At 44.6% G+C, this 15,072-nt stretch overlaps 1 protein-coding gene across 5 annotated transcripts in view; it reads right to left on the bottom strand.

Annotated features, from left to right (window-relative positions):
- The window catches only part of COL9A3 (collagen type IX alpha 3 chain), a 46,858-nt gene extending 31,816 nt beyond the window's left edge, over positions 1–15,042 (bottom strand). For 2 of the 5 annotated variants that reach the window (XM_013953564.2, XM_067307869.1), the window contains exons 1-5: positions 12,303–15,042; positions 10,927–10,995; positions 6,309–6,344; positions 5,713–5,784; positions 4,514–4,567 (exon numbers count right to left, since the gene is read on the bottom strand). In XM_013953564.2, coding sequence (XP_013809018.2) covers positions 4,514–4,567; positions 5,713–5,784; positions 6,309–6,344; positions 10,927–10,995; positions 12,303–12,368 — 297 coding nt within the window. In that variant the 5' untranslated portion in view covers positions 12,369–15,042. The remainder of the gene's footprint in view (positions 1–4,513; positions 4,568–5,712; positions 5,785–6,308; positions 6,345–10,926; positions 10,996–12,302) is intronic. The other 3 variants (XM_067307867.1, XM_067307866.1, XM_067307868.1) reach the window with 3 other exon arrangements.
- Between the last annotated feature and the right edge of the window lie 30 nt (positions 15,043–15,072).

Genomic DNA, 15,072 nt, shown 5'->3' with positions numbered 1-15,072 from the left:
TGTCTTGTGACTGTTGCTTAGAGAGATAAATGTGGAAACATCTTCAGAGTGGTTCAAAAAGCTGGGCCAGGCTGGGAGAATTTCTGTATTAAACTGATCCCACTCAAAGAACCATCTGTAAAAAAACCTATCATACGCCAGGACAAAAGTCAAGTTTGTGTGATGTAAAGAAACCTGGAGCTTTAACTAAATTCTGTATGAATAAGATAGAGTGATTAAATAAATAAATAAATAAATAAATGTTCTTTTAGTCAGCAAGCCTGGCAAAACCAGTTCACTGAGACACAAGGTGTTTTCTAAGAAACAAATTTTATGACAGCTCCTGCATGACATAACAAAACCACCATTAGTGCTTAATGCTAAACAGGTATGCAAATCTTGGCAGGATCAGAGCTCAAAATCTGAATTCAGTTTGCAAAAGCTGAGCTTCTGGGCATCTCGTGAGAAGCCAGAATACAATGACAGGACCCAAACTAATACTGCATCAGGGCCTTAAACTGCAGCTGGTAGCTGTCAAAGGTGATGGAGCCAACTATTTACAGCTTGCTACACCCAGGTGGAAAAATTAGCATCATTAATAAGATAGTCTGCAGTCGCTCGGTAGTCCTGAAGTAGAAGGAACAGCTGCATAGGAAGTGAAAGAACAACCCAATTCAAACCCATTGTAGACCAATAACAATTGTCAAAGGAAAATAACACAAAACCTCTAAAAAGTGGGTCCATTAGAGGATAAAAACTCGGAAACGTTTCTGCAGCACTCATTACGGATACCAGGTAGCGGGTTGCCTGAAGAGAGCAACCCAAAAGCCACACGTGGAGAAATGCCCCCCCCCGTAGGAGCATTTTGACTGAGTGGCAGTCTCACCGCGGGACTGTGCACAGGGACCTGCTAGGGTGTTTCCAAGAGGTGCTGCCTGTGCACCGCCGACTGGCATCCGCAGGTGTTGGAGCCTACTCAGGAAACAGCTTTAGCCGCGATGGGGAACGGAACATCAAAGGCAGGCAGCTGACGGGAGCAGAATCATTCCGTTACTCATTTTAAGCAGCACAAAAAGGAGTGGTGAAGGCGAAGTGCCTGTCTAATTTGGGGTGAATGACGAATGAAGTAACAGTTTGCTCAACAGCACTAACACAGCCCTCACAGAGGATTTTTCTAAGCTGTGCTGATGCTCAGGAGCTGCAGAAGAGCCACATTGTTCTCAAGGCCCTGCTGAATGCAGCTCTTCCCTTGCATTCGTATTGTTCTCGCCTGATGTTATTCTGTGATAAAGGCAGGCTTAGTGAGCGAGGTGACAGACCCAAACACAGAAGCCATGCCGTTATTTACAGACTGCGTTAAACTCGGGCCAGAACAATCATCATCTCCCTACACAGGGAACAAAGAGCGACTACAGCGTGAGGCTCCCACAGTCTCTGGCCAGCTGGATTCTCCAAACTGGTTTCCCACAGGTTCTCAAAACACTGCACAAAAGACATCTGGGGAATGATTTCCTGATGTGGAAATAAACTGCATCCCTCCCTAGGCCCAGAAGAACAAGGCAGAGAGACGGGCAGACCTGGAAAGTATCACAGACCACTACCGCTTGCTGGTGATCCCAGGGAGGACTCCAGTCCTCTCCTAATGCTCTGCATACCAGATGAGATTAGAAATGTTTTCCCTTGTTAAAGAGAAAGATCCCGAGGACACAAGTGCCTCATTAAGAACAGTCTTGTGAGGAAAGGACCATAATCCAATAAAAATCAACTCTGTTGCAGATGTCAGCTCATTCATTTTTCTTGCTGCATGTTACTCTGCTTTTCTTCTGGTCACTCTTATCTTTAGTCCAAAATCCTTACAACCACTGATGCCTATGGGATAAGCTGGGATCTCTTCCTGTAAAAAGAAAACATTGAATTCCTGGCAGCTACTGACTTACACCCTAAGCCTGCCCCCACTGAAACCAGCCGCATAGCGCCCTTCAACTTGGCCCAGATGCCAGAAGGTTTGGGGCAGACCCAAAGTGCCAAGTGTTGGCACTTTACACTCATTGATTTTGATATTTGAGAGTCTACGATGGAGCACATAGTAGTGAACATTCCTGGTACTGTAAAAGATCATTCAGTCCCTGAGCAAGCTGATGCGACTCCGTTAAGTTCAAAGGAGGGACCCTAATTTATACCTCTGTTTTAATAACTGACTGACAACTCATTCTCCTGATAACAATGTTCTTTCTCTTTTGATGAGAAAACAATCTCAACGTAGTTTTTCACTCTAAAGCAATATAATTTCTGAATATACTACTATGAAGCATGGGACATACTTGACTAACATAACATTCTGAATCCATAAATAAATATGAGTAATTATGTACTCTTAAAGCACCAGCATATTGCCAATTGTTTAGAAACCCGCTGATCTACTGATGCTTTCAGCAGTGCTTATAATGTTAAGCACTGAACTTCAAAATAGTCTTAAGAAACTTTCCAGTGAAAGACATCAGCATCCAGCAGTGAGGTAAGAACCCAGTTCCTCCTGGCTAAAAATGAGCAATTTTTTATTGAAAGACTAAGTAGGCCTGATCTGATCAGTCTGTAAACAGAGCCATGAGAAAACTTGAGTCCTGTGAGTGAAAGGAATGTTTATGATAAAAACCATTCTGGTATGTCACCTTCACAGTACTCTGTCCCTGGTCAGACATGAATCTCTGCTGGTCTGCTGAGCTGGTGCATATAGAGCAAAAGAAATATTTATTATTAATATATTACTAAAAACTGACTGTCTTCTATGAGCACACTGCCATATGCCAAACACTTAGGCACTTCACTTCAGAAAAAGAAGCTTATTCAGAAGAAGTCATAGTGTTAAGCATGAACCCAATCCCACGGCAGTCAGTAAATGTCTGTTTATATTTCAGTGATTCCTGCAAGACTGAAGTTCATTCTTAAATCGGGACAGAAGAAATAAAATCAGGATAATGATGCTGTCCTTTTAGAGCATTAGAGCTTTTTTCCCAGGCTTTTATTAGACCAATTAAAACAATTTCCAAGATGGACCACTGACCTTGAAAAGCTCCCATAAATGACAACAGGTCCAAAGTTCGCCCCATGCTGACAGATCAAGTTTTAAGACATGGGAAAGCACATCAAATCTGTGCATGTAGTTACAGTAACTCTGCTCAATTATTCTGCAGAATAGGAGCTTGTGTGCTAAAGTGGTCAAATATTATCACCAAGCACAAAACTGAGGCACAAAACTGCCTACAGTCTTCTGCGTGTGGTCCTGAACTTCTCTATTTTAAAAATGAGGGAACAGTTCCCAGGATGTGCTGGACTCTTGCCACAGACAGTCTGAGAGTGGTCAAGATTTCACAGTCATGGATCTCTGGGGAGAAAGATAGGCCTGAGGAAAAGCAAAGGAGAGAGGTTTTAGTGCAGTGCTGGTGGATGGAGGCTTGGACCTGTGACTAAGATGCTTGGGTCCTGCTATTTGACTATCCCAGAGGTCAAGAAAACTGTTCCTTGCACAACGGAAAGGAAGGAGACTGTATCAGACATGTGGCTCTATCACGCATTTCTTCAGTTAAAGGAGACAACTCGGAGTCTTGAACTTTGGGTAACTGTTTGCAACAAAAAAAGGTTATTGGGAAATAGCGAACACATTAGAAAAGTCCACTATGAGCACTACCTCTTTTTACCTCCCCATGCTGCGATCTCTGTTCAGCCCATCTACTGCAGCCCCTGAATTCAAGAGACCAGTGAGTCATTAAATGGAACAAGCTCTGGATGCAACCCTTATCTTGCCACACTGGGAAACAAGGACATAGTCATGTTAGATAATATGTATGCTGAATGGCTCTCTTATGTTTTGTTCTTAATGCCATAATAGAGGTTTAAGTGCCTTTCTGGCTGCATCACAGAGGATCTGAAGGGCATTTGCAAAATCTCAGGCAGTCACTTCTCTCTGTGGTGTCCTTTGGCAGAATTGGAATATGCAGGAAGCAAAAAAACCCTCTTATTTTTTGCAATGCTGGGTGGGAAAGTCTATGCTAAAGCAACTAATAATGTCAACCGTATGGACAGCCCCAGAATTAATGAAAGGCAAAAGTTTAAACAGTTAATACACAGCAGCAGGAATTATAAATATAACAGGGCTGTGTACTCAGACTTTAAATAAAGGCTAAAATAGCTTCACTTTGATAAACTTCTTAATTAGTCTATGTTTCATGCCATTTCCTTGAGTGCTTCAAGGAACTTCTTAGACGCTCAAAATATCACAAGAGCTGCTCTGCACTGGGATTCTCACCATGAGGCCATCCACACCCATTCAAAACCTTGCAAAAGACAGATGGATCTCACACCCTGCTTAGAGAAAAGCCATCTGGGTCTTCATTTCAAGGGTCCTAACATTCTGCAATGGTTTACAGATAAATAAGTTGTTGTCATCAACTCCCCAATATCACCAATTCACAAAGGAACCAGAAGTCACTACAAGCGATGACAATGTTCATTTAAATGAGTCTAATGCGGTACTCACGCGATCTCCTGGAGGCCCATTTGGACCAGGTGGGCCATCATTTCCTGTTAAACCCTATGAAAATGAAAGGAAAGCGTGAAGACAGAAAAGAAACACAGTAATAAGAGCTGTAGGAAATCCCAGTCACTGTCACCATCATGAATCACCAGGATGCCCAGCTCTCAGGACAGCCTAGCTACATTCTTTCGGTCTGTATTCAGTTTCATAGGAAGGACCAGAAGCAAATCAATCTCTGCTGTTCCCTATGCATTTTAGATGTGGATGGACAACCGCAAAGTAGTCGTGTTACTGTGGTTTATTGAGTTGCTGTCCCTCAGCTCAGCTGCAGAAGCTGACTGAATGCTTCCTCCTGGCCTATTGTTAAAGAAAATGTGCTAGCTAAAAACTTACACGCACTCAGTTACCATGGCAGTAGTTTGGCAAGCTGTGAAAATCTGACCGCATGCAGTTATCTGTCCAGACCTGCAGGGAAAAACCCAGGCCAGGGACCCGCAAGCCTCAGCTAATATGTGAGACTGGATTTCCAAAAGGATGCTCAATGGGTTTGCTCCAGAAATGCCAAGAGACGCTCGAATTTCTGCAGAGCTTTCCAGTGCACTTCTACGGATTTGCAATGTTTTATTCTAAGAGTGCCATTCTACCAGTTATGCATCTGAAAACTGTTTTCATACTGCTTGCTTTACCTGTGACTTGGAGCTTATTAACAATTGTTAAGAAAAAAAAAGTAGCTATATGTTTCTGAAACTTATGAAATTTCAGTTTCTAAAGACTTGGTTTTACTTTGGGAACATAGCCTTGCGGAGTCAGATCCCGTAAAGCCTTCTCCACCAGGAAGATTTACTCAGTAATTCTAGTTTCTACCTTCCAAATTTCATTTAGCAAAGAGAACAACAGTAGACAGTCTATTTCTGGCAACTCTCACTTCCATGTTCTCATAGGTAGTGCTATAATGTGAAGATCTGGTCAAGAACTGTGGAGAAGGATGTCAGTTAACTAGACATTATTAACTAGACAGAGATCTTTCCAATGTGCTAACTGCACTTTCATCTCTTAAAATTTCTCCAACACACAAGACATGTAGATCCAGTACCCACTTTGCTTTCCCAGGAGACACAATGAAAGTTGATGAGATACTTTGGGAAAACACCTGTGCCTATGTAAAATATTTAAAGTCTAAGAGAAGATGACAAAATACTCACATCCACTCCAGGAAGGCCAGGTAATCCGGCTTCACCAGCTGCTCCAGGCTTCCCTGGTGCACCTTTTGGCCCCTAAACCAGATAAACAGGAAAGTATTTTTAATGTTATAACCACAGAAACCTGGCATCTGATGATATAGGCTAGAAGATGGAAGTTCATTTATTGATGCGTTAATCTTAAAGCATCCAACAGGGAACAATTCTTCCAGAGAGATGAAAATTGTCATGAGCAGGGTATATGCATCACGGTATGGCCCAAAGCAAAGGGCCATGCCACCAGGGACAATTTTCAGCACCCTTTGGTAGACCAGGCTCTGTCTGATGCCCAAAATAACCACGTCAAAGTGGCTTGGTGCCAGTTTTTGTTATGATGGTGATGGGTGAGCTTTGTTTCAGACATGGCCTCCTCTAGCATCGAAGCAGGAGGATGTGTTTGTTCCCAGGGTCAGTACCAAGTATCTTCACCCCGGTACACTGGCCCCTTGTGGGAATCCTGCTGCAGATCAAGAGGTGAGTGAGCCTGGTATAAGTCTTAGTGCTCATGTACTGTTTCCTTCTCAAGAGCGAACAAGTTGGTATTGATCAGAAATACTTACTGGTGGACCAGGCAGACCAGGAGGGCCCGGCTCTCCCTAAAGGAAAGAGAAGAGACACCAGCGTTAGTGCCAAACCTCTCCCTGCTCTTGTCTTTTTGCAAGAGTTGCATACCCAGCTGTGATAGCGCTCAAGTCTCCCTTCATGCCCACTCTCAGATTTACCACACTTAGCACCTCATCAAGCTGCTGTGCTCTGGATCCCGCTAACCCTAAAGCGGGAAAAACCCAGACAGCCTTTTCTACATCTACAATCACAGACCCAGTGAAACCCACATATAATTCCTCAGCCTCCCAAAGAGAATCAGTCAATTCTGAATGGTGCCCAACACATGCAATTTATCCCAGAATTACTTCGGGATTTATTTTCACTTGGGCTTGCCTGCAGGTGGGGCAGAGAGAAAGCTGATTTGCTATTCAGGGTTTCACACATCTTCCTGATGAGAGAGATGCAATAAGATCCAGCACTCTAGGATATATTATGAATTTGTGATACTCCCAGGAGCTGGGAACTATCAGCAAGTGAAGAGTGAACAAAGTGCCTCCAGAGACTTTCTTCATACGGTTAAACTATGAAGGCAAAAGCAAATGAACCACCCCCGCAAAAATGACTTCTACCTAATCCAATCACACAATCTGGATTTTATAAAGGCTTCCAAAGCCCACCTGCCATTTTACACCACAGAATCAGTGGTCATTTTTTCCCCCATCCTAATGGAAAGTCACCTGTAAGAACAGCATTAAAGGTATTTGCAAAACAAAATTTAAAAAGCCTTTGAATCACTCCTTCCAGCTCAGCAGCTCTTGTTCAGGAGCTCGCATGGACCCTGGACAACAAGATATTTGTGTTTTATTGTTAGTCCCTGAAAGAGGTAATCATCTGTGTAAAAAAGGAAAGGGGCTTGGCTGCAAAGCCGAAGACCTTGGCTCTGTTCCCCATCTTATCCCGAGGCAAATCACTTTGCTCCTCCGTGTCCCAGATCTCTGGATGAGGCCCTCCCTCCTGGCTTTAGGATATGGGCACTAAATACTGTGAGAGGCTCACGTACTGCAAGCAGAGGGGAAAGGGCACACCGATACCTTGGAAGAAGAAAACCTATATGGAAACAGGATAGTTATTAACTGCTCAAGGCTAGAAATAACACTATCCCCACTGTGAGCCTGACGATTAGGAGTTAAAAGGCAGGAAGCAAATTGGTGGGATTTATAGCCTGTTTCTATATTTACTGTGTCGGCAACTGTGAAGTCTGCGGGCAAATCTCTCACAAGACTGGTTGCCTTGATTTGCGCAGGCAAGGATTTACATACCGCATGGTGACTGAGCAAAGGCACAGACCGGAGGGTCGTTAAATAGAGGGATCTTTGTGCGCTGGCTTGATGAAGCAACTCCTTTGCTGTCCTTTGCCCACAGATGTTCCATAAATAGTTATCATTATCATAGGTGGGGAAGGTCCCTCGGCAGGAAAATGAAAGGAGCAGTTCATTTGGAAGGGATGGTTTGGAAAAGCAGCTAGAAAAGGCAAAATAGGTGGTTTACCCCTTTCCCTTCATTACTCTACATTACCAGCCCCTTGCATTTTTTCTGGCCTGTGTGATGGCAATACATACATTTAGCAAGGCCACAGCATTAGCAAAGGCTGTTCAAGACCACCTCAAACCTCGATCCTGCCATTACGGAACCCTGGGGAACTCAGCAGGAGCACTAGAATTTCAGTCAGCTGAATCAAAAGTCTAATCAGTGTTTATATCCCTAATGCCAGATCACTGGGAATTAGAGGCAGCTGCTGGCAGCAAAAGGAAGTGCTCTCCTGAGTGTTACAGGAGGGAAGTTTACTCTTTCTTAGCAAGTCTGCATTAAAGTCAAACCAGGAGACGGGGGGGTGAAAAAGTGTGATTTTTGAGAAGTGACAATGGCTTATTAGCAATTTGGGGAATTACATCCCCAGAAATAATTCACAGGAACTTGTCGCTAATTCTTTTGATGACAACATGCTGTTTCCGTTCTTGGGAAGGAGATATTTTCCTTGTTACTGAGTATGAGATGTGAAGCGTATTAAAGACTGTAATTATAAAAGACGTCAGAGGGACTGAATGATGCAGTTCCCACCAAAAGGCAGGAATCAAAGCAGCAGTTTCAGGTTCATCCAAGGTTTAGAGATGTCCTGAATAATTCAGCTGTATGTTATGCACTGCTCAAGGCCTAGAGTAGGGGACTGTTGAACACGTTGGCAGCCCTCATTTAACTAAAAAAAACGTTCAGTGATTCTGCCTAGACAGCATTCATCCAAAGCCATCTGTGAAGATACATCTGGAGTGGCTTTCAGGACTTAGGAGACTTGCAGAGATATTGTCCAGAAAAATTCTGATTATGCTTTAAAAAGTCTCATTATTAAAGAATAAGATAATGTTTTCATTCATTCATTCATTCCCTGCAGTGGTAGAATTGAAACAATCACTCTGGCTCCATAGGTTCCTCCCCATTCAGTGCTATGAAAATGCAGAGCAGTGTCGGATTTTATATGTCATGAACTTTCCAGAGGGTACTCCCAGAAAAAATGGTAGCTCTTAAACAGGAAGGTTGTAAGAATATGCTCAGCGCTAGCCACAGAAAGCTCAGCTCTGGATCTCTTCTCCTACGCAGTTCCTTAAAGACCTAAAGATCCTATTGAATAGCAGAAACAGTCTTGGAGTCTGTCCCTGAACAGCTGAGACCACCTCACATTAATAGGACACCTGGCTCAATCTACATCCATAAGAGAGGTGTAGATTCAGTCTGTTCAACATGTGAGACTATTCCTGCTTAGTCAACACACCAAGCCTCAAGCTATGACTGCAAGATTTAGCACCTTAAATACTTTACTCAGCAGTTTGATTAATTAGGACCAACTTCTTCATATTAATTAGATGTTGTTGTTGCTTGGTCTTGCCCCATAGGGAACATTCTGAATCTTTTAGCAGTGGATAAAACAGCCTAGGCTTATGTGACCAACATTGCCCTGAGTTCCTGTTTCCAAGAGCAATCAGAAGTGATTGCAGTTCCAGAAGAAAGAGTAAAATATCCTGTAGAAAGCAGGAATTAAAAAAAAAAAAAAAAAATTGCATGGATTTGTTCCTTTCTGATTCCCTGAAAGTTGTACAACCTGAAGCCTGAAGGGTTTTATCCCTCCCAAATCCTTCTTTTTCTTTCTATCCACAAAAATAGCCACTCTTTCCTGAAGTCTGCTGACCACACAGCTGTCCTGCTGTAGTGAGTTTCTCATGCTCACCGTGATTAACCTGAAAGAGTATCCTCTGCCCTCTTCCAGTGTGTCCCCCTTTAGGCCTTTTATTGTGAAAAACAGTGGAGAGAAACTGCCAAGGTACCAGCTCTGAACTTTTCATGTTAGAAAACCAGAGTGCGATTTGCAGTAAACTGTCTCCTTTATTCTAAGGAACACTTTAGAAGGAATAGCTGCAAATCAATGATGTTTTCTCTTCAGATCAGCCTGGTTTACAGAGCCACTACGAAAGTGCACTACTGTAGACACAAAAGCTCCTTGTTCACCATTTACCAGGGAAGCAATATATCTTTTTTTACCTTCTCATTCAAAAGAAAACTGCCTGCATGGAATGAATAGAATTTTTCAAGGCTGCTTAAAGGCCCAATTCCAAAAAAATTACGTTAGGTGTATTAAAAAAAAATTCTATAAGCAACTTATAGAGACAAGCGCTGCTCAAACTGAATAACGAAACCAAAACCTGGCCTTTCATGTTCAATATCATCTTGCTGAAGTTCATCTGATGCTCTTTTTAGCCACTACTGCCTACAGAACACAATACAGTCTTTATCCAGCAGATGCACTGAAGGAAAACTTTTCATTCCTACAGAAACATCAGTTCAAATTAATAGGACAAGTTTGCCTCCTCCACTAAGTCCTGTGGTAAGTAATCTTCTGCCTTAGACAAAATCTTCTGCCCACTGAAATAAAGGTTGTCCAAATATTTCCTCTGCCTCTTGCGGACACTAAAGATACTGTCACGTCTAGAAACACATGGACCACCTGACCTCTCTCATACTGATGTAAATTAGGGATAGCCACACTGAGGTTGTTGAAATAAAACCAATATAAGTAAAAACAGAATATAGGGCTGCATATTAAATTCAGTTTTTCAGGGCCTCTCCAGAAACCTGGATGCTCTGAAGCGTCAAATAAACTTCGCAGAACTACAGAACATGCAGTAGCACTGACCTACATTGTACCCACGGACTCGACCCTCCATATTTCATTCCTCCTCCTCTCCAGACACCAAAAAAGAAATATGCAACTTTGCAGGTAGGGTCATAAATCCCTGTGCATAAATCAGCTTTGTCCTGAATGCTGTCTTGCAACAGGGAGATGATCCTGCAAAGTGCTAAAAACTGAGGCTCCTCAGCACCTCTTGCAGAAAAGGTTTCTTCATTTCCCTTAGCTCCTGCAGGTGGGTGGGTTCTCCAGGTCCATCCATCTCTGAAGGATGGCCCAAAGGCTGGAGGTCTGTAGAACAAGAAGGGCTTCTTCTAAGGCAGAAGCAGCTCACTCTGCCTCTGCTCCACCCCTCGCCCTCCCTCGGCTGAGCCTGCCCTCTGCCGTATGGCACTCACATCTATGCCGTCCTTGCCAGATGGTCCGGGGGGTCCTCGGGGTCCGGGAGGGCCTTGTGGTCCTATTCTCTGAAAGGATTAGGAAGGGAGAGACACAGAAGGGTTTATTTTTGCATCAGAAGAAATACACAGGCTAGAGCAATGACTGAGGGAGTCCCACAGCGCTAAGCCTAGATCTGCACTAAACCTCCATCTCCCAGGCCATCCTCCACCCTGGAGGGACTCAGAGGAGCTCAGGCCTCAAGCAAGGCTCTTTGGAAAACCCTTTCGAATCTGAGTATAACCTCAGGGCTCCCAGTCCGTTCAATGGAAGGCTTATGCTGGGAATCAGACCCGGCTACGGGGAAGCAAATGGATTTGGCTATGTACGATTTGATTCTCAGCACCTATAGGCACACTTCATTTTGGGCAGAGGTGGGGATGCGAAACCCAGGGAAAATAGGTGCAGAGTGCTTGGTATTAAAAATGGCATTCACCATGCCTGTCTGACGGGGTGATGGAAGAGCCAGATTGACACAGCTGAAGACAGAAAGATATAAGGTGAAGAAAAACTCAGCGAAGGAGAAAGGGAAAGCCTCTTTTCTCTGAGCAGGATGCTAAAAGAAAATCTGGGATTTTGGAGGAAGTCTGAGGTGGGGGGAAGGAGAGAAAAGTCCAATAAATGACTTCTCTATGGAGAAGGCTCCAGAGAGTAACTTGCCGTAGCTTCGGTGAACAAAGGTTTCATTGTGGAAGCAGCTCTGCTCGCAGCAGATGAGGGCAGCTCTGAATTCCCAAGCCAGACTGCAAAAATTCCTCGCTAACACAATGAAAAACCTCAGGAGTTACTTCCCCGGGCAATGTATTAATGCCATGCAGGGAAGTTTCATATAGCTTCACATGCTTTAAATGAACAAAAATTAAACATGCTATTTCATAAGTGTAAAATTTAAAAATTGGCCGACTGAGAAAGGGAATAAGAAATTATCTGATTCAGATGAGGAACCAGATCACAGGAGATCCTGCTCTCATTGGCAACTTGTTACTTCATTGAAAAAGAAAACTGTTTCTCCTATGTCAACAGATCTCCCTTTCCCAAGGCTTTTCTCTCATAGCTGCAGTCCTGAATGGGAAGACAATACTTGTAGAGAAAGTTTAAAGTGGCTGTTTCTACACAGCAGGGTACGATCTAAAAGCCTACCTGTGCAGGTACGAAACAAACCCATTTGCTAGGCACTCCTCTGCATATAACAGCACTAGCAACGTGCACATTTTAAATAGACTTTAGTAACCTACTCATTGCCATATGCATCCTGTAGGCATAATACACAGATTGCAATGTAGTTTTCCCTTACAGAGCTATTTTTTGAGCATAAGATGTGAATGAAAATCCTTACCTGAGCCGACGACGTGGCTAATAGCTGACAAAGGAAGAGAAGTCCAAGAGCGAAGAATCCAGCCATGGTGCCCAGGCTCTGCCTCTCCTCAGCTCTCCTGGGCAGCTAAACCCTTTCTCTCCTCCAGGGTCCAGCAGATCCCTCCTTCTCCTCCTGGATCTCAGCTTACAAATGAGACTCCTGGCCTCCAGATAAACCTGCGTCTCCAGCTGGAGGGGCAGAGCTCAGGAGCACAGGCAGGCAAGAGGGGCCGAGCTCGGAGAAGAGAGGGAGAGAGCAGGTTTTGCAAGGAGGAGGTGGGAGAAGGAGGGGGCCCACCGCAGAACGGCAGGCAGTCATGAAGAGAAGCTCTCATTCATGCCCCGCTGGGCAGCCCCTGCCTTGAGCAAACAGGGAGGGAGCCCAAGGAAGGGCCGGACTTGCCTTCGCTAAGCTATCAGAGGCTGGCGGACACATCGCAGGAGCAAAATTTAGCTGCTCCGGCTGGAGATAAAGACGTTCCTTAGGTCTCACTTGGGCCATTTCTCAAAGCCCATCATCACCTTAGTGCTGGACCGATAAAAGGCAACACAAACGGAGAGTTATTTGGCGCCTGAGGATCTGATTTCACTAGAGAAATTAATAGACCTGTAAGGAATGCCAGATGCACTACGGAGAAACGTGCTCGCTACTTTGCTTTGTGAGATGGTTTATTACCTCCGGATGCGCCTTCACATCTGTATTTTTTCTGGTTGTTTTCAGGAATATTCACAGACTACCAGACTGATTTCTTGAGGAAGTGATGAATCCTGACCAGAGAAGAAGGTAAGCACAGACAGATATAAGAAGGAGGAAGCACAAGAAACACTCTCAGAGCCACAAAGAGCTAAGGAAGATCTACCTTTGAAATATTTGCAAGAAAAGAACATGATGACACAGTTCTCAGCGAGGTGATGCCAAACAGCAATAAGTTAATGAAGGATCATCTCCCATAAAGAGCTTCATGCTTCCCTTTATCAATTAATTAAGGATAATTTCATCAAAAGCAGGGCTTGGAAGTGGAGAGGCAGAGTGGAACGATTCATCAGGACTGAGATAACACAGCTCATTTTGATAAAACAACATATTTTTTTAAATAAAAGCTTTCAAGCAGCAGGAAGTTATTGCCAACACAGGAGGGAATCTCACGTTGACAACTGGCTTGCTCACTGGCAGACGTGGGAGAATGCACAGATCAAGGATTCAGTTAGAGAGAAGGGCAGAAATGGAAAAGCAAAGCTTTGAAAGTGAAATACGAAGTTTCAGCTTGGCATCCTTAAGCAAGGCGATTTACATGAGCAAACAGTGTGGCCTGCCCAGCTCCCCAGCAGCCAACATTCCACCAACTTTGACAGAGGGATGGAGGTCTCAAAGATGCTAAGTTTCTACAAGATTTTGTGAGAGAGGCAGCCAGGGGCAGAAAGGGAGCGTGTGTCCATGTGTTCAAATGGTTTCGAAGTAAATTGAATGCTTTATTAGACACCACAAACCCCGCAGAGGAGGGAGAGCGGTGAAGTCGCAGGAATTGCTTCACACAGAGCTTGTACCTCCGTCTTTGACGCCAAGATCAACTGACGGCAAGAGAAAAAGCAAAGCAAAGCCAACTTTCCCGGCTCTGGTGCTGAAGGCTCGGCTGGTTTCCTATGGTACCGCTGAAGCTGTCCTCGAGGATGAACTCCTGCGCTTTGCGGAGAGTGCGCAGTCCCGTCGCTGCAGCTGGGAGCAGCAGCCCGTGCCACTAATGACAGGAGGAGCAGAACAGGGAATCTGCGCTTATTCTTCCACCTCAGAAAACTCACAATAAAGTGCTTTAATATCTGCAAAGCCTCAACTCACTGGGGGAGTCAGCCAGGAACTGCAGCCTGCCACCACAGTAGCAACGTGCATTTATTAAGCGAGATGAGGGAGGGATGATATTTTCAGCTTGAAGAGTTTACCAAAGTGATGACATAGCAGACAAAGCGATGAGCACACATAGATGTGTGCTCCAGCAGCTTTAATCACTGCACATCGCTCATAGTAAGCCAGGGCTTAGAGGGCTGCTATGAGCTGAGCCTGGACATGACCAGAGAGGAAAAAGCCATAGTGGAGGGTCTCAGCTCCAAGCTACCCCATTGCACCACAGAAGCAGGAGAATATGGACAGTCCTCCTCTTCCTCCAGATTCCCAGGCACATGGAGCACAGCTGAAGGGACACAGTGTCTTACAGCAATCAGTACCACAAAGGCAGCGCTTGTGTCCTGAAGGAACAGGCCCACTGTGGCTAAATCTTCCTTCATAAGCACACCAGCCAGAGAAGCCCTCCTGCCCACTGGCCCTGAGAAGTCCTGTTTGGCCAGGCTCAAGAGGGAAGTTCTCATTTGCCCCACAGACCAGGCGTCACACAGCTTTCCACAAAGCACATTCGGGAGAGTGGCAGCACGGAGCCAAGACAGGGTCGTATTAAAACGTTTAAGAGCACATCACTAAACAAAGCGGGGGGAGCATCTTTTCCCCACGTACATTTACCGGCTGTGTGCTACAGCAGGGGTGGGAGCTTGTTCGTTATCTCCAGATGGTACAAGCAGCAGGTTTACCTCAAGGTGAGCCCAGCCTGACCTCTGCTTTACCAGCCATGCTTGGGATGCTGGACGGCCCCAAGCACCGGCTCTTTGGAGGTGCCCAAGCAATAGCAGAAGGCTAGAGGGTGCAGCGGTGGGACCGACACATGGTCATGTCCTGCCTTCAAAGATGAAAAAAAACGTAAGTGGAA

This window comes from Apteryx mantelli, chromosome 18 (genome assembly GCF_036417845.1).
Source record: "Apteryx mantelli isolate bAptMan1 chromosome 18, bAptMan1.hap1, whole genome shotgun sequence".
Taxonomy (NCBI): domain Eukaryota; kingdom Metazoa; phylum Chordata; class Aves; order Apterygiformes; family Apterygidae; genus Apteryx; species Apteryx mantelli.
This window is presented reverse-complemented; position numbering and strand designations above follow the sequence as displayed.